General features: G+C 31.5%; 2 protein-coding genes across 2 annotated transcripts; both read right to left on the reverse strand.

Annotated features, from left to right (window-relative positions):
* Positions 1–460: 460 nt before the first annotated feature.
* LOC142629216 (xylan glycosyltransferase MUCI21-like) lies at positions 461–11,547 on the reverse strand. The gene is made up of 3 exons (XM_075803180.1): positions 11,251–11,547; positions 2,950–3,151; positions 461–1,683 (listed from the first exon to the last, which is right to left on the reverse strand). The coding sequence occupies exons 1-3, from the start codon at positions 11,545–11,547 to the stop codon at positions 461–463; spliced, it is 1,722 nt and encodes a 573-aa protein (XP_075659295.1).
* Positions 11,548–20,995: 9,448 nt separating this feature from the next.
* Positions 20,996–23,846, reverse strand: LOC142626845 (xylan glycosyltransferase MUCI21-like). Its single transcript, XM_075800553.1, has 2 exons — positions 23,490–23,846; positions 20,996–22,326 (listed from the first exon to the last, which is right to left on the reverse strand). Exons 1-2 carry the CDS (start codon positions 23,608–23,610, stop codon positions 21,062–21,064), a joined length of 1,386 nt encoding a protein of 461 aa, XP_075656668.1. The 5' UTR covers positions 23,611–23,846; the 3' UTR covers positions 20,996–21,061.
* Between the last annotated feature and the right edge of the window lie 294 nt (positions 23,847–24,140).

The raw sequence follows: 24,140 nt of genomic DNA on the forward strand, positions 1-24,140 counted from the left end.
TGTGAGTAGGCTACTATATTTGAAAGATCTAACTCTCCTTTTTCACAGTTTCACTTGTTATTCAATTTTATTTTTCCTCTGGACAATGATTATAAGAAAAAAGTTAGTTATTGGATATTCAATAATTAATTAAAAATAATTCAATAATTAAGCTTTAAGCATATGCTTCAATATAAACGCATTGAACATGTGATTTCCTACATCACATATCATAAATAATGAATTGTACACAGCCTAAGGGAGAACGGAAAATATAGTTGACATAATCTTCCCATTTCCTTGGTGGCTCAACTATATCTATTTGGGGAGAACTTATTTGACAAAAATATAGTTGTAGTACCTTCAAAGAGAGATTTTTATTTTTATTTTTAATTTTTGTAAAGTTGAACATAATTGAAATTAGCTGAATAAGCTAGAACAAAGCTGAATTTTGTCTTGGTCCCCCAAATAAAAATGATAGCTAACTTTCCATGTCCATGAATTTCTTAGCCTTCTTGTATACCTTTACCAAGTATCTCTTAAACCTCACAATATCAAGCTTCAAATTTTGGGTCCTCATGTATACCCTCATATTACTATAATTCCCATTAACATAAGCATCTGGATTCTTTAGCACCAAGTCATTAACCCCATATATTTCAGCTAAGCTGCTTTCTTTTGGTTTTACCTTGTAGTCCATGTATTCCAATCCCAAATTCTTTGCTGGCCCTTTAAAACTTATATTCGAAGGCAAATCTACCCCAATTGGCACCACTTGCACCAACACTGCCCTTGGCCTTAGGAACAACATATGTGTTAGTCCTGCCCCATGAACCCCAAACATTGCATGGCTAGAGTGAACTAGCTTAAATGCCTTAGCCAAAGATGCGTGTGTTGTTGTTGGGTCAAGAACATTTACATCAAACCCCACTTCCTCAATTGCCTTTATAACTTCTTTTTTGTTTAAAATTGCTCTACCCACATCCAGTTTTCGAATTACAAACACAAGTTGTGGCCTATTATAAGATGTAATTAGCACATCATCACCACCTTTTTTCTTGTATGAATTTTCTAGGAAAATTCGAAAATCAGCGAGGGATTTTGGGTGGTGGGGTAGTAATGTGGGATCCACAATCATGGGCCCATGTTTCATTAACCCTACAATTGCTGATGGGAAGCAATGTGTGACTCTCCCTTTCTTGATATCAATGATTGGAGAGTGACTGAATTGAGCAAGAATTTCAGCATACTTTTGGGGCCACCATAAATCATTGCAATCAGAGATCACAAGTGTGACATCTTGATTGTAGAAGAGAGAATTGATGGTGATGAAGAGGGGAACAAACCCATCACTGAAATCATGGAAGAAGTTCCCAGTGTACCCTCCTGCACTGAATACTAAGGCTGGAGTATTGTGTGTGACTTCGCAACGTGTGCTGTGTGGAGCTGACGTGAGAGTCAACTCTTTGACTTTAGACATTGCTCCTTTGTCCCATTTTCTAGGGTAAGGTCTAGTTTTCAACCATATGGGCTGTTGAGTAGAGTTGATGGGGTCCAATGCGTAGAGAGTTGAGGTGATCGGTTCTAACAGTGTGGGACCATCGATTGAACACAGATCATAGTAAGCATGAGAACGGTTGCAGGTGATTTGTCCAGCTTGTTCTAATTGGCTCTGTGAAAATACGGCTCTAAAGTGATTTAATTCTGTCAAAAAAGAGAGAAGAAGTAATGAATATCACTATCAATTCAACATACTATGGTTGATTCTCAAAATATAAAAAATAAAAATTAACATACTATGGTCAAATGTGACTAATAGTGTTTGGGACCACAATTCAAGTTCCTACAAACCACTTTAAAATAAGGTTCACGGGTGTGATGTCGAATGCCATGCTATAAAAAATTTGAGTGTGTCTTCCATATCACCAATTCATTTTGAGGTGGAGTGGCACAGTTCACAGTTTGACAAATAGTATTTAAGCTAAGGTTATGGGTTTGAGTTGTGGGAGTCTCATTGTGAGGGAGGAATTGTTGGAGGGCCACAATTCGATTCCTTACAACCACTTTAAAAACAAGTCCGTCGGCTTTGATGCGAAATGCCTTAAAAGATTTGAGAGTGTCTTCTTCGTTAACGCTTAGTTTTGGGTCAGAGTGTCACAACTCACAGTCTGAAAAATACACTCATAATCTATTATATCAAATATATATATATATATATATATATAACGGAGGACTTTTGTATGGATAAATTGACTTGATTAGATGAGAAATGGATTTTTTTTTTTTTTTTTTAGTTATACACAAAAATTAGAAACACAAATAAGTAAAAGCATTTGGTGTCATGCATTTTGGTAGTTTCGACAAAGAATAAGAGCATTTTTGTTATGCAAGCTTATGTGATGCAGAACTTCAGAAGAATTTTGAGGTTTGATTCATACAAAAAGAAAAACCAAAAAGAATAGAAAGTTTAAGAGGGCATATGTGATATACCTTGAAAGATTGTCAAATTCGTTATAGTTGTGAGACTGAGATGGACATAGATAAATACCAAAAACGACAAACATGTTGCAGTTGCTAATCTTAATCTCTTCATTACTTGCATATAGGAAGCTTCAGATATATCTTTAATTTATATGTTGATGAAAAAATGTCTGGACTCTCTGGCAATTTTGAACGTTCATCTGGAAAAAAAGGTGAAAAATAAGTCCAGAAAAAAACTAACTCGCGTTAGTAAAAGAATAAATTAATATATACAAATTGGGGAACTCTTTAGCTTCAACATTTTCTATACTTCAAAAAATAATCATATTGAAAATAATTAAATAATAAGACAAATTGAAAATTTTAAAACTACCCCATTGTGGGGAAGTAGAGAGAGTCCCAAGAAACTCCATCCGGGAAGGGCTTGGCTCAAGGGCTAAGAAGGGATGAACAAGCTTTCCATTGAGAGAAGATCAATTGGCCTATTACCGAGGTAATTCATGAAAGCCATTTTCTTAAGGAGCACGTGGCCCAACCAAGAAGCAGCCATTTGCTTAGCCGATGACCCCCTTTTTTCACCTACTTTCTCAAGGAACATATCAAAGAAAAGGCAGAGCCCAATGTAGCAATCACCTCCACATTTAAGGCTCTCCTTACCTAATGTAGCCACATTGAATGCTAAATAACTAGCCTGAACAATGAAAATACCCCCAAAAGTCCATTTTCACGATCAAAGAATGGCAAGGGGAGGTGTTGCTGGGACAAGTATTTTCCTAAATCTAGCTAATAACAGGACATTTAGATGAAGAGAAGAATGACTACAAAAGGAAGAGGGGGGCAACAGGAGAAGGATCCAGAAAAAAAAACAAAAAAAAAACAAAAAAAAACAAAAAAAACAAAAAAACAAAAAACAAAACAAAACAAAACAAAAAACAAAACAAAAACAAAAACAAAAAACAAAACAAAACAAAACAAAACAAAACAAAACAAAAAAACAAAAAAAAAAAAGGAAATAGAAGGAAAGAAGAGTCTTCACTTGTATTCATCCTTTAGAGCCCCTCTTTGTACCTTAGGAGTACAATTCTTATATATAAAAAGTCTTGATTTTCTTGTCTTTACGTTCAACCATCTTATTAATCTTCCCATTGTGAATTTCTATCTCCCATATATTATAAATTAGTTGTGTTGATCTTGAACTCAAGGCTAGTTCTTTAGCTTTGTGTTTTTGACCCCACACCCATCAAATTCTATTCTCACAAAATATTATTCCCCACATATACACCCACATAAAAGGGACAAATTCTCAAAAGAAAATATTAAATAGAGAAATTATTTAAAAAAAGATGTTATAAAAATCAAATTCTGTATGTAAAATCAGGACGTGCTATACACTCAAAATATAACTAGTTCCTGTTACTATAATTTCAAAATATTAATTTATAATTAAAAATAAAAGAGTCTTTGAACATGCACGTAGTACAAGTGAAAGAACTAATTATTAATAGTTATAATTAATTGTTGATAAAATTATTAATATTACTATCAAGATAAATAAGGGTCCTCCAAAAGAAAAGAGTGGAAAAAATGAAATCTATTCATGCTTCAAAATGTCTAATTATTTTCGGTTTTTATTTAAACATAAACATATATATATATATATATATATAAAACTGGGCTTAGAACGAAGAAGCAGAAGAAGAATTCAGGCACTAAAAATCTGATTTGGAGAATTAACATATGTATGTAATGTTAGAATTGTGCTCTTGGGACTGTAATAAAAACTAAAATTAGAACCTCAGATAAATTAGTACACGAAAATGACCAGGCTTTCAATTAACAACTATGGTCACTGTTTAATTAAGGTCAATTCACAGAAAACAACTTTGATTACAAATTCAAGGAAAACACCAATGGAAAAGATTGAGAACAAGAATGAAAAAGAAAAATATTGATCAGGAGATTAGAGAAGAAAAGAATCAAAAGATAGAACTAAAGTGGGATGTAGGAAAGGGGTTGATCAAGCTTACTTGAATGTGGGTGCCCTCCAAACAACACAATTGAGCTCCTAAAAGTAGGCACTACAAAATGTATTCCACATATCTATTTCTACCCAAAGAAGCCTATTGTCTGGTTTTAAAAGAGGGTAAAATTTATGTACAGCTCATTAATTAGGTGCATTATGTTAGGTTTTTCATAAAAAATTTAAAAGCATAGCTGCATTGAATCCAATTATTCTTGGGAATAACAACACTGTTTTTAATTTATTGATCAATGCAATCATGTGTTTCGATTTAATTGGGAACCTAATGTATTACATTAATTTTTTAAAAAAAAATTTAAAATTTTTATGTTTCTAAAAAAAAAGTTATGTCCTTTATAAAAATAGTGGGGATATGAAATTTAAAGAATTTCTATATATAAAGGCCAGTTACATTTTAGAGAGTTTGGTTTAAAATTATTTAAAAAATACATTTACATTGCCACCATTTTGTCTTTTTGTTGTTGTTGTTGTTGTTGGTGTTATAGGTCGGATTTGAAACTTATTACATTCTTTTTATATGAAAATTCTTTTTTAACTGCTAAGTTAAGTCATCAATGAATTTTGACTTCTTTCTTGGTATATGTAAGATTTGAATTTAGATTGGTTAATGTTATGCTTGGATCGTCATAGTCAATAGGGGCATTAATTAGAGGTAGCGAAATCTGTTACGACCTGTGAACCCGATATGACATGAAGTTAACAAGTTATGCGTTGAGGCTTAACAGATTTTAATAAAAAGGTTTCTATCATAGTTTACCCCTCTAAATAAATGCAAATTTGACATTATTTCATTACATCAATTATGTTGGGGGCACAATTTAACTCTCTATAGCCACTCTAAAAAGGGGCCGTGTGGTGTGATGTCGAAGGCCATAAATGACTTGTGTATGTCTTCTTTATCACCAAGTGGTTTTGAGGTGGAATGACATAGCTCACGATTTAACAACTAGTATCAGAGCCAAGGTCATGGGTTTGAGTCACGGCAGAGTCATTGTGAGGGAGAGATTGTTGTGGGGCCACAATTTGACTACCTACAACCACTTTAAAAACAAGTTCACGTAGTGTGATGCCGAAGGCTATAAAAGATTTGAGTGTGTTTTCCTTATCACCAATTGGTTTTGAGTTGGAATGGTATAGCCCACAGTTTGAAAAATTATATATTCATATTAAGTTATTAATCCCCAGACCTCTTAAATTGTCATTTGATTAATAGAGAATAATGATGTAGCATATGAAAATAATGAAACTAAAGTCATTCTGAAGTAATTATTTAGTAATCAACATAACATTATACTCTTTCATCTCATATGAATGACAGTCCCTACTAATTAAATTCATGGTAGAATTTGTTATTCATGTGAAATGATGGAGTAGAAAGTCGATATATTTAGGGAATATTGAATAATTTTTCATCATTTTGATGATGTAGAGCCTATAATGTGGAATTAATTTTGTTTGTTACGTCATAATTTTTCATTCGTGAAATGACAATGTTGACCTTTTTCAAATATTTTCAAAATTATTAAGACTAAAGTGGAAAATTTTAAAGTATACAAATGATTTTTATTTATTTTTAGAATGAGTATACAAATGATTTTGAAACAGATGTCAAATGTTAAATATCAAATATACAATTTAACCTTAATTAATGATGTGGCAAAATACAATTTAACCTTAATTAATGATGTGGCAAAATTCAATAAAATCATTTCAATATGAATGAATAAGATTTTAGAATTAACACTGCACCCTCTTGGTGCGATGATCACTCTATAAGTATAAGTACTTGTGAGGTGTAAGGGGGGGGGGACAAGGGTTAGAGTTCTAGTCTCTATAAAAGAGTTTTATACATATATACACTTAGATTAGACTAGAGCAGAACTTTAGAAATTCACGACATCATTATCACATAGGTCTATCACTAACACTATTTTAATTAATTGAAGCTTAACACATAGTTGTGTATGAAATTAGGTGGGTTAGACTTATTGTAAAATCATAATTTAATTTTTTAAATAATAAGAATAATAAATGAGGCCTATTAAATATAATTTAAAGTACCCTTGCTTCTTCTCATTGATTACAAATTTTTTTTTTGGTTCTTTTCTTTTAATGGGAATCAATTAAAGCTTGGCATTTAATGGCATGAAATTAGACATTAATGATTTTTTAAGAGACAAATAGACTTTAATATTATATTACCATCTATTTGGTTTTCAAGTAAAAAAATGTGATAAGTTTGAAATTCCCAATGAATTTTAATATTTATTGTTTTTTAGTTGAATGAAAAGTCTTAACATTTTAATTGTAATTGATTGAGATTATTATTATTATTATTATTATTATTAAAGAAAAGGGTGTTAACACACACCTTTACACTTTCAAACTGCACATAAATTGTGACTTAAAATCATGGTTTTCAAGTTGGAAAATGTTACTATTTATGTACAGTTATGGAAAGATATTATTTGAGTAAGTGTGTGACAGTGTGTATATAACAGAATCTGTAAACTAGTTTTTTCCCAATAGAAAATGTGATAGAAGAATTTGGAATATTCTTTCCACGAATTTCCCATATGGAAAAGTATTCGATCCTTATCTAATCATCGAGATTCACAAGATGGATAGCTATCATTACAAGATATTATTTATAATGGGGAAAGAACGCACGCCATGATTCAATTTTCAAACCCCAAACCTAGATCACGAAGTAAATCTCTCCCATGACAAGCATAAAAGAAGGATTGCCAAGAGAAATGCATGAACAAGATTATCCCACTCATACAAAATATTCCCTTAATAAATTAAATCCAAAGAGAACCCTATTGATTTTATCATCATAGAGTCTCTCGTCGGCTCATTCTTGATGGCATTTTAGGTCTTAGGGTTGTGGGGGGAGGGGGTAACCCCTCACTTTTGAAGTCCTCCCCCACCCTCATTTCATTTTTACATAAATGAAATTAGATGTAAATTTGCTAATGGCCCCCCTAAATATTTTAATAAAATTTTACAACATTAATGTAAATGACTACTATATCATTTTTTCCTCTTGTTACACTTATATCATACCTAACTCGTTAAATCAAAGTATATTTAAGGTATATGTTTCTAAGAATAGATAGTTTGTGTGAACTAATGCATTTTCTTCTTCTTCTTATCACTCTTATATTATAGGTAGGTAACTAACACATGTGGGTTCCAATTAACTTAACTGGTGAAGTCTTTAATAGATGAATAAAAGATTTAGGGTTTAATCCCCACCTATATTAAAACTAGATTAGTATCTTAATCTGTTGATAAAAAACTATTATTAGAAGCAGATCTTATAGGTTGAAATATATCTCCCAAAAAAAAATTATAGGTAACACATTAAACCAAAATATAATAATGACATATATACCTAAAAATAGATAAGTAAGTCTCATTAAAAAATATGTTTTTTGGCATTTGGAGAATTATACACATGCATGGACACTATATTTTTATTCTCTTATTTTTAGAAGAAAAATCAATTTCAAATTTTGTGGTTAGGAGTTAGGAATCATTATTGCCTTTTTCATCTATAAAAAATAAGGTTTTCCATTAGTGTCTATTATTATTTTTATATTTTTGTTTGAACGGATATTTTTCTTATATTGACTTGTATAGAATTAGGCATGTAAATTGTAAAGTGATGTTTTTGACTTTTTCCTTTAAATTATTTAAAATTGAGTAAAATTTTATATGTTTTGTAAATTTTAAAACTATTAGTTTTATATAATTCTATAACTCTAATTTATTTGACAAAAGATACTGATTTAGAATGTTTAAAGAATATTCACTCTAATCAATACCATTTAGAAAATAGTTCATAATTTACAAACTTGTTATATAAAAAAATTAAAATTAAAATTAACCAACGTAAAGACTAATTTGATGTAAATATTTTTTGGTCGTATTGCATTCACCATCGGAAAGACTGAACATTAGAGTGATTAGGTACCAAACAGAGAGATGAGTTTGTTGGTTTATACTATCTTAACCAAAGGTTGCCAATAACATGAGTGAAATTTAACTCATGACCGAAGATGAATTTGATGCATGAATTGGCAAGGGGAGTTTTGTAAATTGTGATGTGTAAACATAATGATAGGTTAATAATAGAGTGATATTGAGAAGATGTTTATCACTTGTTCCGCGACACTAATTGCCGCATGCAGTTTTGGTGTTAGTGTGTGAGTGTATTCCCTTATTTTATCCCTCTTCCCCTATATATGTGTGTGTGTATGTGTGTTTGTTTCTCAAAAAAAAAAAAAACCAATATTTGAACTTTGAAGCCTTGTATTATTGAAGTCTGTCAGTCATTAGGGTAAGCCATTGAAAGAAAAGGTTAATAATGGGGCTAAATGAGTAAAATGGAAATCTAAGAAACTACTTCCTAGATTTATTTTCCATTTAAAAATAAATAATTTTCATATTGACATTTTTTTTAGATTAATTGTAATTAGGGGTGTGCATAGATCAAATTGGATAATGAATTTCTTAATATGACAAAGCCTTGATATTGATGGAGCTCGTTAGTCATTAGGGTGAGCCGAAAAAAAAGAAGAAGTTACTAATGGGTTAAGATAGTCAAATGGAAATCCAGGAAACTACTTCCGAGATTTAATGTTAAAAAAAAAAAAAATCTGTGCTGACATCTTTCCTAGTTTGATTGTAGATTGCAATTTTTTCTTTCAATTTTGTTATTTCTTTCTTCATTGGATAATTTGATAATTCTAAAGGAAGATGTGAGATTTGAACTATGAATATCTTGAAAATATTAAGAAGTGTTAACTAATTAAAATACAAGTCTCTTGGCTTTTTTAAGGGAATTTGTTTTAAAATGCATGACACTCAATGATTTTCTCCATAAGATAACAAATTGGATCCATGCATTGCTGATTATCGTTGCAACTAGTACATGTAAAAAAAAAATGTTAATAAAGTGTAGGAAATGTGAGTAGGCTACTATATTTGAAAGATTTGTACTTCTCTTTCACAGTTTCACCTTTTATTCAATTTTTATTTTTCTCTAGATAATGATTATAAGAAAAAAGTTAATTATTGGATATTCAATAATTAATCAAAAATAATAATATTAAAAAATTAAGCATATGCTTCAATCTAAACGCATTGAACATGTGATTTCCTAGATCATATAATATAAATAATGAATTGTACACAGCCTAAGGGAGACCGGAAAATATAGTAATTGACATAATTTTCCCATTTCCTTGGTGGCTCAACTATATCTATTTGGGGAGAACTTATTTGACAAAAATATAGTTGTAGTACCTTCAAAGAAAGTTTTTTTTTAAAAAAATTTATTTTAAATTTTTGTAAAGTTGAACATAAAATAAATTAGCTGAATAAGTTAGAACAAAGCTGAATTTTGTCTTGGTCCCCCAATAAAAATGATAGCTAACTTTCCATGTCCATGAATTTCTTAGCCTTCTTGTATACCTTCACCAAGTATCTCTTAAACCTAGACATGGCAAAACGGTGGGTCGGGTCGGGTTAGGTTCGGGTCAATTGGGTTGCGGGTCAAACGGGTCACAGGTCAAAACGGGTCATCTTAAGCGGGTTAAAAATGGGTTCGGGTCAATCGGGTTACGGGTTGGGTCGGGTTGACTCATATTTTTCACATGAATTTTTTAAAAAAATTTTATAAATAAAACAACATGTATTTGTCATTTAGAAAGTTATGCAACAAATTATTTGATGTAAAATGCATTATTTTGACTTCAGCACTTATATCAAGAATCAATTCAGTTAAACTTATTAATACGTATTCAATAATTTTAAAATTATACAAATCCTAACATTGCTATCTAAAACAAAATAACACAAACATAAGTAAAACAAATACACATGTTTTATTTCTACACAATATCAACATTCCAAAATATAAAACAAAATTACAAATGACTTATTGGATAGCTCATTTGATAAAGAATAAAAACATATAAGAAATTTACAATCTTGAAAATTAATTTTATAATCTATTATCAATTGTGGTTGTCACTTTATTTCAATTTGAGATATACATTAAAATTTGATGGCTTACTTATTTATACATGGTCTCTTTTATGAATATCATATCATTGTTAAGCAACACACACTCTAGGAAATATCATAATTTATTTTAAAAAGCCGTTTATTTTGGATATAAATTGTTAAAAAATAAGTCTAAGCATTCATAATTTATGCTAATTTGATACTTTGGTTTCACTATTTTTACACTTGCGAATGTTTCTCACACATGTCTACAATTTTAAATCTATATTTTTAACTCTACTGTAACCATATTATCTTGGCATGTATTTTGTTATTTGATATCTAAAAATTTTTACTCATTACAGAATGCTCAACCATTTATCTTTCAATTAATTTGCATGTAGTTATGTAAATGTATAAATTGTTTCCTTAAAACTCACAATAAACAATTAAACTACTATTGTCTTAATTTTACCTTTTTTTTTACCAAAAAAAAGAAAGTTTTAAAAAAGTGATTTGGGTTCGAGTCGAGTCGGGTTGACCTGCAAAAAACTCGGAAAACTCGGGTCAAGTCACGGGTCAACCCGTTTTTGTTTCGGGTCAAAAGAATCAAGTTCGGGTCAGGTATTTTTATGGTTGGGTTGGGCCGGGTCAGAAACTTTTGACTTGTTTTGCCATGTCTACTTAAACCTCACAATATCAAGCTTCAAATTTTGGGTCCTCATGTATACCCTCATATTATTATAATTCCCATTAACATAAGCATCTGGATTCTTTAGCACCAAGTCATTAGCCCCATATATTTCAGCTAAGCTGCTTTCTTTTGTTTTTACCTTGTAGTCCATGCACTCCAATCCCACATTCTTTGCTGGCCCTTTAAAACTTATATTCAAAGGCAAATCTACCCCAATTGGCACCACTTGCACCAACACTGCCCTTGGCCTTAGGAACAACATATGTGTTAGTCCTGCCCCATGTACCCCAAACATTGCATGGCTAGAGTGAACTAGCTTAAATGCCCTGGCCATAGATGTGTGTGTTGTTGTTGGGTAAAGAACATTTACATCAAATCCCACTTCCTCAATTGCCTTTATAACTTCTTTTTTGTTTAAAATTGCTCTACCCACATCATGTTTTCGAATTACAAACACAAGTTGTGGCCTATTATAAGATGTAATTAGCACATCATCACCATCTTTTTTCTTGTATGAATTTTCTAGGAAAATTTGAAAATCAGTGAGGGATTTAATTTGGGTGGTGGGGTAGTAATGTTGTATCCACAATCATGGGCGCATGATTTATTAGCCCTATGATTGCTGATGGGAAGCAATGTGTGACTCTTTCTTGATATCAATGATTGGATAGTGACTGAATTGAGCAAGAATTTCAGCATACTTTTGGAGCCACCATAGATAATTGCAATCAGAGATCACAAGTGTGACATCTTGATTGTAGAAGAGAGAATTGATGGTGATGAAGAGGGGAACAAACCCATCACTGAAATCATGGAAGAAGTTTTCAGTGTACCCTCCTACACTGAATACTAGGGCTGGAGTATTGTGTTTGACTTCACATTGTGTGTTGTGGGGAGCTGAGGTGAGAGTCAACTCTTTGACTTTAGACATTGCTCCTTTGTCCCATTTTCTAGGGTAAGGTCTAGTTTTCAACCATATGGGTTGTTGAGTTGAGTTGATGGGGTCCAATGCATAGAGAGTTGAGGTGATTGGTTCTAACAGTGTGGGACCATCGATTGAACACAGATCATAGTAAGCATGAGAACGGTTGCAGGTGATTTGTCCAGCTTGTTCTAATTGGCTCTGTGAAAATACGACTCTAAAGTGATTTAATTCTATAAAAAAAAAAAAAGAATAAAAAGAGAGAGAAGAAGTAATGAATATCTCAATATCACTATCAATTTAACATATTATGATTGATTCTTAAAAAAATAATAATAAAATAAAAAAATTCAACATACTATGGTCAAAAGTCACTATTTGTGTTCGAAGACCATAGTTCGACTTTCTATAAACCACTCTAAAAATAGGTTCACGAGGTGTGATGTCGAATGCTATGCCATAAAAAATTTGAGTAAGTCTTCCACATTACCAATTGATTTTGAAGTGGAGTGGCACAGCTCACAGTTTGACAAATGGCATTAGAGCCAAGGTGGGTTTGAGTTGCGGGAGTGTCATTGTAATTTGTGAGGGAGGGATTGTTGGGCGGCCACAATTCATCTCTTTACAACCACTCTAAAAACAGGTACGTGAGGTGTGATATCAAATGTTATAAAAGATTTGAGAGTGTCTTCTTCATTACCAATTGGTTTTGAGATGAATTGTCACAATTCACGGTCCTAAAAATACACTTATAATCAATCATATCAAATTAGAGTACAAAAGTTGTATTTATAGACTTTTTCATGTATTTATTATAACAGAGGACTTTAGTATGGATAAATTGACTTGATTAGATGAGAAAAATGATTTTTTTTTAATTATTTTTTGATGTTATACACAAAAATTAGAAACACAAATAAGTAAAAGCATTTGATGTCATGCATTTTGGTAGTTTTGACAGAGAATAAGAGCATTTGTGTTATGCTGCTACTTATGCAAGCTTATGTAAAGCAGAGCTTCAGAAGAATTTTGAGGTTTAATTCATCCAAAAAGAAAAACCAAAAAGAAATTAAAGAAAGAAATAGAAAGTTTAAGAGGGCATATGTGATTTACCTTGAAAGATTGTCAAATTCATTATACCTGTGAGATTGAGATGGACATAGATAAACACCAATAACGACAAATATGTTGCAGTTGCTAAACTTAATCTCTTCATTACTTGCATATAGGAAGCTTTAGATATATCTTTAATTAATATGTTGATGAAAAAACTGTCTGGACTTTGCGGCAATTTTGAACGTTCATCCGAGAAAAAAAGGTGAAAAATAAGTCTAGGAAAAAAACTAACTCACCTTAATAAAATAATAAATTAATACTAGCCTCTGAGCACGCATTCATGCGCGTGCTCAGAAGCTCTTCTATTTTTTGGGTAAAAGTTAATTTAGAGAATTTATTATAATTTGGGATCACTACATTTTTCAATCACAAAAAAAAAAAAAAAAATCTAGGGGTGTGATGCGTATTATGTGTGATAAAAAAAAATTTTAATGCCAAAAACATATACAATGATGGTAAAAAAAATTCCTTAAAAGGAAAAAAAATACAAAGAAGAAACAAAAAAAAGTGAGAAAATAGAAGATAAAGATTTTTTAGAATTTAACTCTATCATGGACTCTTTAAAATCTAATCACCACATCATGAACCATTTAAATAAATAGCTAAATAAAAAAAAATTAACTCCAAAAATATATACAATGATGGTAAAAAAAAATCTTAAAATGAAAAAAAATACGAAGAAGGAAAAAAAAAGTGAGGAAATAGTAATTGATCATTTATATTTTAATCATTAATCAAATATTCAAAATTACATTTAAAAAAGAAAAAAGAAAAAAAAAAAGAGTTAACATGATACATAAAAAATAAATAAAGTAGAACTCAAAGAAAGTCATTCATAAACTAAAGAAAAGAAAACAAAGAGAAACTTGTAAAAGATAGAACCTGAAAATTTATTAGTTAAATGCTTCTTTTATAGCATAAGGCAGCCCTGTATTTGGATCACAATACCTACAACATGAAATGACTATTTTTTTTAAAATTACATTTTTAAAATTGTACAGTGGTAGAGTATATGAAGGAACCATTCATTTCAAAATTACATTTAAAAAAAAAAAGTAGAGCTTAAAGAAAGTCAATCATAAACCAAAGAAAAGAAAATAAAGAGAAACTTGCAAAAGATAGAACCTGAAAATTTGTTGGAGCCTTTGACAATAAATGTCTTTAATCTGAAGAAAAAGAAAGGAGGATGAGGCTAGTAATACACTACTTAGTTACTAATGTGATAGAAAAAAAAAAATCCTACTCCGCATTTCAATCTATCTAAAAAAAAGCATTCTATTTTTTATAATAAAAAATTGTTTTATTTATAAATTTAAATTTGAAAAAAAGCAGTTTTTCAAATTTATCTTAAAAATTTAAGATTTTAAAAATAATTTTACAGTCTAAGGCTATTGTTTAAATTTTTTAAATAACCACCCACTATTATTTAAGGGCATTTTTTTGTTTAGATGCCTCATTTTTTAGTTTAAAAATACCCTTACACCCCTGTGTTGAAGTAGAGACAAAATTAAATGACAATTCGGTAAAAATGCAACTCTAACTCTCACTAAAACATTGCCTAAAAAATAGGATCACTCTCCTATTAATTTTCAAATTACTTTATCCTCTTATAAATTAGATTCTCAGAATAAAAATTATATATATACTAACTTCATCACATGTGCAAAGCGCGTGCAATTTAATGGATAAAGTAATTTGAAAATTAACAGGAGATGAAGCTTTTTTTTAGTTATCTTATTTTGTAGGGAAAAAAATTGTGTTTTTTATTTTATTTTATATATAATTTTTATTTTGAAAATTTACAGGAAAGTGGTCTTATTTTTCAGGCAATGTTTTAGTGGGAGTTAGAGTTGCATTTTTATCAGATTGTCCTGTAGTTTTATCTCTAGTTAAGCATAGGGGTATAGGGGCATTTTTGAACTAAAAAAAAAAAGAGAATCCAAAAAAAGAATCCCTTTAAATAATAGCATAGATGAAATAAAAACATAGAGTTTTTTCTTTTGGCTAAAAAAAGCCTTATCGCATGCGCGAAGCGTGTGTGATGAGGCTAGTATCTTTAATTAATATGTTGAATGAAAAAAATGTCTGAACTCTTTGGCAATTTTGAACCTTCATCTGAGAAAAAAAGGTGAAAAATATGTCTAGAAAAAAACTAACTCACCTTAGTAAAAAAATAAATTAATATATATAATAGGGGAACTTTTTAGCTTCTACATTTTCTATACTTCAAAAAATAATCATATTGAAAAAAAAAATTAATAAGACAAATTGAAAATTTTAAAATTGCCCCATTGAGGGGAAGTGGATCTAAAAGTCTTCTTCGAGGATCTTGACTCGAAGAGAGAGTTCTAAGAAACCCCATCCGCGAAATGGGCTCAGCCTAGGGGTTGAGAAGGGATGAACAAGCCTTCCATTGAGAGAAGATCAATTGGGCCCATTACCGAGTTAATTCATGAAACCTATCTTCTCGAGGAGCACGTGGCCTAACCGAGAAGCAGCCATTTGCTTAGCCAAGGATCCCCCTTTTTCACTTACTTTCCTAAGGAATACATAGAGGAAAACGTAGAGCGCAATGTAACAGACACCTCTGCATTTAAGGCTCTCCTCACCTAATACAGCCACATTGAATGTTGAATAACTAGCCTGAACAGTGAAAACATCCTCAAAAGTCCATTTTCATGATCAAAGAATGGCAGGGGAAGGTGTTGATGAGACAAGTATCCCCCTAAATCTAGCTAATAACAAGACAACTGGAAGAAGAGAAGAATGACTATAAAAGGAAGAGGAGGGCAACAAGAGAAGGGATCCAGAAAAAAACTAAAGGAAAGAGAAAAAAGAAGAGTTTTCACTTGTGTTTATCCTTTAGATACCCTCTTTGTACCTCAGGAGTATGATTCTTATATATAAAAAGTCTTGATTTTCTTGTCTTTACCTTCAACCATCTTATAAATCTTCCCATTGTGAATTTCTATCTCCCATACATTATAAATTAGTTGTGTTGATCTTGAACTCAAGGCTAGTTCTATAGCTTTGTGTTTTTGACCCCCACCCATCAAATTCTACTATCACAAAATATTATACCCCACAGATACACCCACATAAAAGGGCCAAATTCTCAAAAGGAAATATTAAATAAAGAAATTAAGTAAAAAAAGATGTTTTGAAAATCAAATTCTATATGTAAAATCAGGACATGTGCTATACACTCAAAATATAACCAATTCTTGTTACTATAATTTCTAAATATTAATTTTTAATTAAAAATAAAAGAGTCTCTGAACATGCACGTAGTACAAGCAAAAGAACTAGTTATTAATAGTTATAATTAATTGTTGATAAAATTAGTAATATTACTATCAAGATAAATAAGGGTCCTCCAAAAGAAAGAAGTGGAAAAAATGAAAATCTAGTCATGCTCCAAAATATCTAATTATTTTCAGTTTTTATTTAAACATATATATAACTGGGCTCAAAACGAAGAAGTAGAAGAAGAATTCAAGCACTAAAAATCTGATTTGGAGAATTAACATATGTATATAATGTAAGAATTGTGCTCTTCGGACTATAATAAAAACTAAAACTAAAACCTCAGATTAATTAGTACATGAAAATGACCAGGCTTTCAATTAACAACTATGTTCATTGTTTAATTAAGGTAAATTCACAGAAAACAACTTTGATTACAAATTCAAAGAAAACACCAATGGAAAAGAATGAGAACTAGAATGAAAAAGAAAAATGTTGATTTGGAGATTAGAGAAGAAAATAATCAAAAGATAGTACTAATGTGGGATATAGGAAAGGGATTGATCAACTTACTTGAATGTGGGTGTCCTCCAAACAACACAATTGAGCTCATAGAAGTAGGCACTACAAAATGTATTCTACATATCTATTTGGCGAAACTACACTATTGGTCCTTGAAGTTTACCTCATGTGTGCAATTGGTCCCTTAAGTTTTAAATAAGCAATGCTGGTCCCTCAAGTTTTAAAAATGAGCAATATTAATCCTTCTATTAACTGCTGTTAGTTTATTGCTTACGTGGCTAACGAAATAATAACTTAACAATTTTTTTTAAAAAAAAATAGTTACAAAAAATATTTTTCAGTAAGAAGAAACCCATTAATATCAAAATATTTACACCGTGTTTATGGTAAAGAGCTTTAAACCGTATGATCATCAGATAAGCGCAAAGCTCCCGAAATAAAGAGCATGCTATCATAAACAACAGCACAACAACAAATAGCCAAGGGACAACTTTCCCTTTGCTCGTATTCACAACTATGCAATGAGTCCTAGAATGGTTACAATCTATGGTATCCAAAAAAGAAAAAAAATTGATACAATCCAAACTCAAGTATCCTATGGACTATGGTATGAGAAAGATCTATTCCTATGGTATGAGAAAGATCTAACAAAAGAGATTGAGATTTACATTTAAAAGATGGCCTTTTCAAATCTCTTTATTTATGTACCCATTGCCATTGCCTTCCCGATGTTTCGACCAATCGGTTTACATGCCACGTTATATTCACCAATTGAAACTCATCTCATATGCAAGCCTGTGTAGCCATTATTCTACCTTGCTCCTTCTCGCAAGTCACACACCCTAACTTTGCCTCCTACTGCCTACTGGACTATGACCCATTCACCATTCGTTTAGTGTGTACCCTATCCGAATTCTGAAAGACTAAAACTATAATGGGTTTGATTTGCTAGGTAAAGTATTTTAATATTAATGGATTTATGACCTGTAAAATAATTTTTGTAATTTTTTTCCTATTGAAAAAATGCCTAGATATTATTGTGTTAGCCACTTAAGTAATAAACTAACGGAAGTTAACAAATAGACTGATACTACTAATTTTTAAAACTTGAGGGATCAATAGTACTCACTTGAAACTTGAGAGACTAATTGTGCTCACAGGGTAAATTTTAGGGACTAATAATGTAGTTTCGCCTATCTATTTCTACACAAAGAAGCCTATTTTTGAATTTATAAAAGTTTAGAGATGTATCTTTCTTGATTTGTTTACTTGTCTGGTTCTAAAAGAGGGTAAAATTTATGTACAGCTCATTAATTAGGTGCATTATGTTAGGCTTTTCAATTAAATTCAAAGGCATAGCTACATTGAATCCAATTATTCTTGGGAATAACAACACTGTTTTTTGCTTAATTGGTTAATGCAACCATGTTTTTTGATTTAATTGGAACCTAATGTATTACATTTAAGTTTTTTTTTTGGCAAAAATCCAAAATTGACCTTTTAACTTTCAACTTTTGTCATTTTAGTCCTTTAACTTTATGTTTTGTCATTTCAGTCTTTCAAGTTTCAATTGTTGTCAATTTAGTATTCTGTTAGACATCAGTTAGTTGTATCCGTTAAATAAGCCAAAACGGCGTCGTTTTGGCTCTTTTAAAAAAAATTCTGTAATTAAAAAAAAAATTACCTGAAATCAAAACACAAAATAGAATATTTCTCAGTAACCCTAAACTGAGAAATTTGCAAGGTCGTGTGAAGGCTAATTGTCGTGAACCTGATGCCCTAGAAATGTGTCATGGTCAACATTTGTTGTTGAAGACTTGTGTATGCAAATAGGAACACAATAATGATTGCCTTGCTTTGCCTCGAAAACAAAGTCAGCGTCGATCAGTGGAACGACGAGTAACTGAGATGAAGTGGTTGAAAAGCTTTTCAACTAGGATGAGTCAGGAGAACTACATCTATAGAGCGATGCAAAAGCTCTAAAATAACAGCAATTATTCTTTTCATCAGTGCTACCGACCCAGACTTCTCCTCTCCCTTCTTCCCCCAAATTTCTCATTTAAGGGCTACTGACCCAGACGTCGTTCCCCTAATTTTTTTTTAATAACAATTTTTTTTTTTTTTTTTAATTACGAAAATTATTATTAAAAAAAAAAAAGCCAAAACAATATCCTTTTGACTCACTTAACAAAGACAACTAACCGATGTGTAACCGAATACTGAATTGACAACAATTGAAACTTAGAAAACTGAAATAACAAAACTTAAAGGTAGAAGATTGAAATGATAAATGTTGAAAGTTAGAGGGTAAATTTTGAGTTTTTGCATTTTTTTTAATTTATATTTTATGTTTCTTAAAAAAAAGTTATGTCCTTTATAAAAATAGTGGGGATATGAAATTTAAAGAATACATTTACATTGCAACCATATTTTTCTTTTTTGTTGTTATTATTATTATTATTATTATTTATATAAATATTATAGGATTTAAAACTTATTATATTCTTTTTATATGAGAACTATTTTTTAACTGTCAAGTTAAGTCATAAATGAAGATGAAGCTCTTTCTTGGTATATGTAAGATTTGAATTTAGATTGGTTAATGTTATGCTTGGATCTTCATAGTTGATAGGGGCATCAATTAGAGGTGGCGAAATCCATTACAACCAATGAACCTGACACGACTTGAAGTTAACAAGTTATGAATTGAGGCTTAACAGATTTTAATAAAAAAAAAGTTTCTATCATAGTTTACCCCTTTAAATAAATACAAATATGACATTGTTTCATTACATCAATTATGGTGGGGAGACCACAATTTTACTCCCTACAATTACTCTAGAAATAGGCTCACGTGGTATGATGTTGAAGTTCATAAAAGACTTGAGTGTGTCTTTCTCATCACCAATTGGTTTTGAGGTAGAATGACATAGCTCATGGTCGACAAATGGTATCAGAGCTAAGGTGTTAGGTTCGAATCACGGGAGTGTCATTGTGAGGGAGGGATTGTTGGGAGGACTACAATAATTGACTCCCTAGTCCCTACAATCACTCTAAAAACAAGTACGCGTGCTGTGATGTCGAAGGCCACAACAAACTTGAGTGTGTCTTCCTCGTTGCTAATTGGTTTTGAGGTGGAATGACATAGCTCGGGGATCAACAAGTTATATATTAATACTTTTTTCTTTCTCTTTCTCTGTCGATTCAAGTTTAAAAATGTAGTTTTTCTAGACAAATAAAATAAAAGGCTTTGATTTTTTCCCCTCAATTATTGTGAAACTCTGAAAATCAAGATTAAAATGGACCAACTTCATTAAGTTGATACTTAAATTTTCTCTGTAATTTCTCAAATTTGAACTCTCTCTCTCATTATTAATATCTAGTACAAAACTAACTGAGAATTAGAATGGAATAAAAGATTTTAGTCTTTGCTTAACTCTAAAGTTTTTGATATGCTAGTATGGTTATTCATTTATTCTTTAGATTTTTATTGGCAATTTTTTTTATGTCAACCTATATAAACTGTATTTAAAACTAAGTTGTTCTCGTGCTTTAAACAACTTAGACTACCAGAGAGAGAGAGAGAGAGAGAGAGAGAGAGAGAGAGAGAGAGAGAGAGAGAGAGAGAGAGAGAGGACGGTGGGTATAGTAGGCAATGGTGATATCGTATTGTTTATTCATTTTCATGTTAGATGAGGAACCTGAGTGCGTGATCTTCATCTGATGTAAAACATTTGTTTTCAAATAATATAGAAATGATAATTTTTTTATAAAATTTTGAAGCACTAGCTCCATTTTATTATTATTTTCGTGTCAGCGATTTTTTCCTTTAAATCAACCACAACGCACTCTTAACATAATGATCACTCCATAAGAAATTCATTTAGTAAACATATTTAACAAACTTCTTATGCTTATCTCAAAGCTTCCGTTTTTATCTCAAACTCTGAATTATAAACAAAAAGAATTAAAAAATAAATACAAATACAAAATATACTTATTAAATCATCTAGTGTCCTTTCAATAAGCAGGACCATTATCACTATCCCTCTTTGTCCATGAATTTCTTGGCCTCCTTGTACATGTCCTTCAAGTACTCCCTAAACCTAACCAAATCCAACTTAACATTTTGTTCCTTCAAATATATGCTCATAACCTCAGGGGACCAACTCTTTCCTCTATAAGCAACTGGGTCTTTTATCATCATGTCATCCTTGTCATATTTCTCTATCAAACTGCTCTCCTCTGCTTTTATCCTGTACTCCATGTACACTAACCCCATATCCTTAGCTGATTTTTCAAAGCAAACCTGTGACACCCATTCAGCCCCAAGGGGCACCACTTGCACAAACACAGAGCCAGGTCGAAGAAACAATGAATGTGTAAGTGCTGCACCATGTATTCCAATCATTGCATGACTCGAATTTATTAATGCATAAGATTCCTTCAAAGGGGTTGTAGTTTTTGGCTGGAAAACAGTCACATTAAAACCAATTTTTTCAGCTTCAAGTTTTACTTCATTTTGGTTCAAGAGTACACGACCAACACCAACACTTCGACTAGCCAACACTAGAATTGGCCTAGACTTTGAATGTTTAAATTTAGAGGGATAGTTTTGGTTTTGGGTTTGGTTTTGGCCATATGCTTTGTCTAGGAAGGCACGAAAATGTGTGAAGGTTATTGAGTTTGGTGTTAATTTAGGGTCTATAGTCATAAAGCCATGTGATATCATGCCCACACTGGCTGAAGGAAAACAATGAGTGGTATTATCATTATCCAAATCTATAATAGGGAATTTACTGAAAGTATGTATTATTTCTGTATACTTACTAACCCACCAATCACGAGCCTTCGATATCACAAGAACAACATCTTGATTAGGATGGACCGAATTGACGGTGATGAAGAGGGGGATGAAGCCATCATTGAAGTCATGGAAGAAGTTCCCGGTGTACCCGCCCGCACTGAATACTAGGGCTGGGGCCTTGTGTTGGATTTTACATTTTGGGCTTGATGGGCCTGAGATGAGGGCGACCTCCTTGACTCTAGGCATTGTGAAACTCTCCCATTTGCGTGGATAGGGCCTCAATTTTTCTACCATGGGCTTTTGTGGGGAAGAGATGGTAGGGTCCATTAGAAAGAATGTTGAAGTAGTGGGGTCTAGGACTGTTGGGCCATTGATTGAACAGATGTCATAGAAATTGTGAGTACGGTCACAATTGATTTCTTTTGCTTGAGTGGATTGTGGAAATGGTGGAGTGAGTGTTTCCCTCTTGTTGATTGATTTGGGTAACCTGTGTTTTCTACCTGCAATCATAAGAAAGTCCCAAAAATAAGTTTAGAGATGGGAGGCTATTTCAATTTTGTCAACCAAATTTATATTATCAATTGAAAAATGATATATGAATCTCAAAAAAAAAAAACAAAAAAAAAACCCAAACACAAAAACTTAATTAATAATTTTAATTCTTGAGAAGTAATAAATATTTAAATACTATGTGACACATGGGTTCCTGTTAGTTCAACCGGTAAAGTCATTGAAGGTTGAATAAGAGACCTGAGATTCAATCTCCATTTATACTAAAAACTGATTGGTGTCTTGGTTTGATGATAAAGAGACATCATCAAAAGCGGACGTCATAGGTAGAAATTATCTATAAAAAAAATAAAAATAAAATAAAAAACTATGTGACACATATTGACCTATAATTGATCATTTTATATTGCACTTTATGCCACTCGTCCCCATTTAATTGGTAGGATAATAAATGCCATATTTATACCTAAATTTTAAAAGGAAATAGGAAATCTTAAGGTTGATCAATTTGACAAATGTCACAAGATCCAAAGAGATATAAATCATTTGATAAAATATTACTAAGCATCTTCACATTGTGATTAAGTTGTGATCGAGCGGTTGGTCTATAAATAGATGCCTTCACAATGTAACTTTTGTCTCAATCCCTCCAAACCAAAATCCCCATAATATTTTAAATTTTTTATACGATGAGAACTAGATACTTAGGAGGAAGTCTCTTCCAACATACATATCAAATCAGTCAGAAAATAAAAGTTATTTATTTATTTATTATTTTATAATTCAATAGTACTTACAACAATGAATAAAATATTTGAATTTTGAATATCATAAACATACTAAAAGGTATTGACCAGTTCCGCTACATAACTCTTGTCAATTAGAAAACAAGTTTTTATTTTTTAATACAAACTAAAAAACAAGTTAATGAGTAATAAAGGATAACACGAGGGAGTTTAGTGGAGCCAATTCTTACAAAGGCTTGGTATGTTGTAATAAGAGATACTCATCACTTAACCACAAGACTATTCACCTTATTGTGACTGATTTTGATCACAGAGAGTCTATGTGACACGCAGATTATTGAGACAGCAAATGTAAGTGCCTTCACACAACAAATGAAGAGAATGTAAAAGGGTTTTGCAACACATACCTTGAATGGTCTTGGTTGAACGTGACACATTCATTCTCGATACCGGTGATAAATATAAGTAAAGCTGAAATACCAAAAAAATGACTACTATTGCAAGGCATGTTGAATCTCTCTTCTTCATATCGCTATACGATCCAAGCTTTTCTGTAGATTATTTCGATTTTGATACCAAGATTGATGCTTTCCTAGCTATTCATCCTTTTCTGGGCATAAACTATAAACAATCAACAGATATCCCACCTTGCAGGCTCTAAAGCTCCTCTAATTGAAGATCTTCAATCTAAAACTTCAAGCAAAATAGAAAGTGTAAACAATGGTATTATTGAAGAAAAAAGAAGTCTAAGAATTTTGTAAATCTTTTGCTCAATCTGATGTCTGATTTTCTTGACTTAAAACTTTCTATGGAAGAAGCTTTTGGAGAGAGAGAGAGAGAGAGTGCAACCTCATGGAAGAGACGTGGGAAGCATTAGGAGGGTGCAAGCTCACACGTTAGGCTGTGATTTAAAAGAGACAGCTAAATTACATTATAAAAGAATTTGAGTAGAGAAAGACATCCTAACTTAGCTCCCCCTAAAAAAATAAGGAAAAAAAGAGAATCCAAAATACCCAATCAAAGCTCAATGATGATTGTTTCTCAAAAAGAAAAAGAAA

Source organism: Castanea sativa, chromosome 3, assembly GCF_040712315.1.
Source record: "Castanea sativa cultivar Marrone di Chiusa Pesio chromosome 3, ASM4071231v1".
Lineage (NCBI taxonomy): Eukaryota > Viridiplantae > Streptophyta > Magnoliopsida > Fagales > Fagaceae > Castanea > Castanea sativa.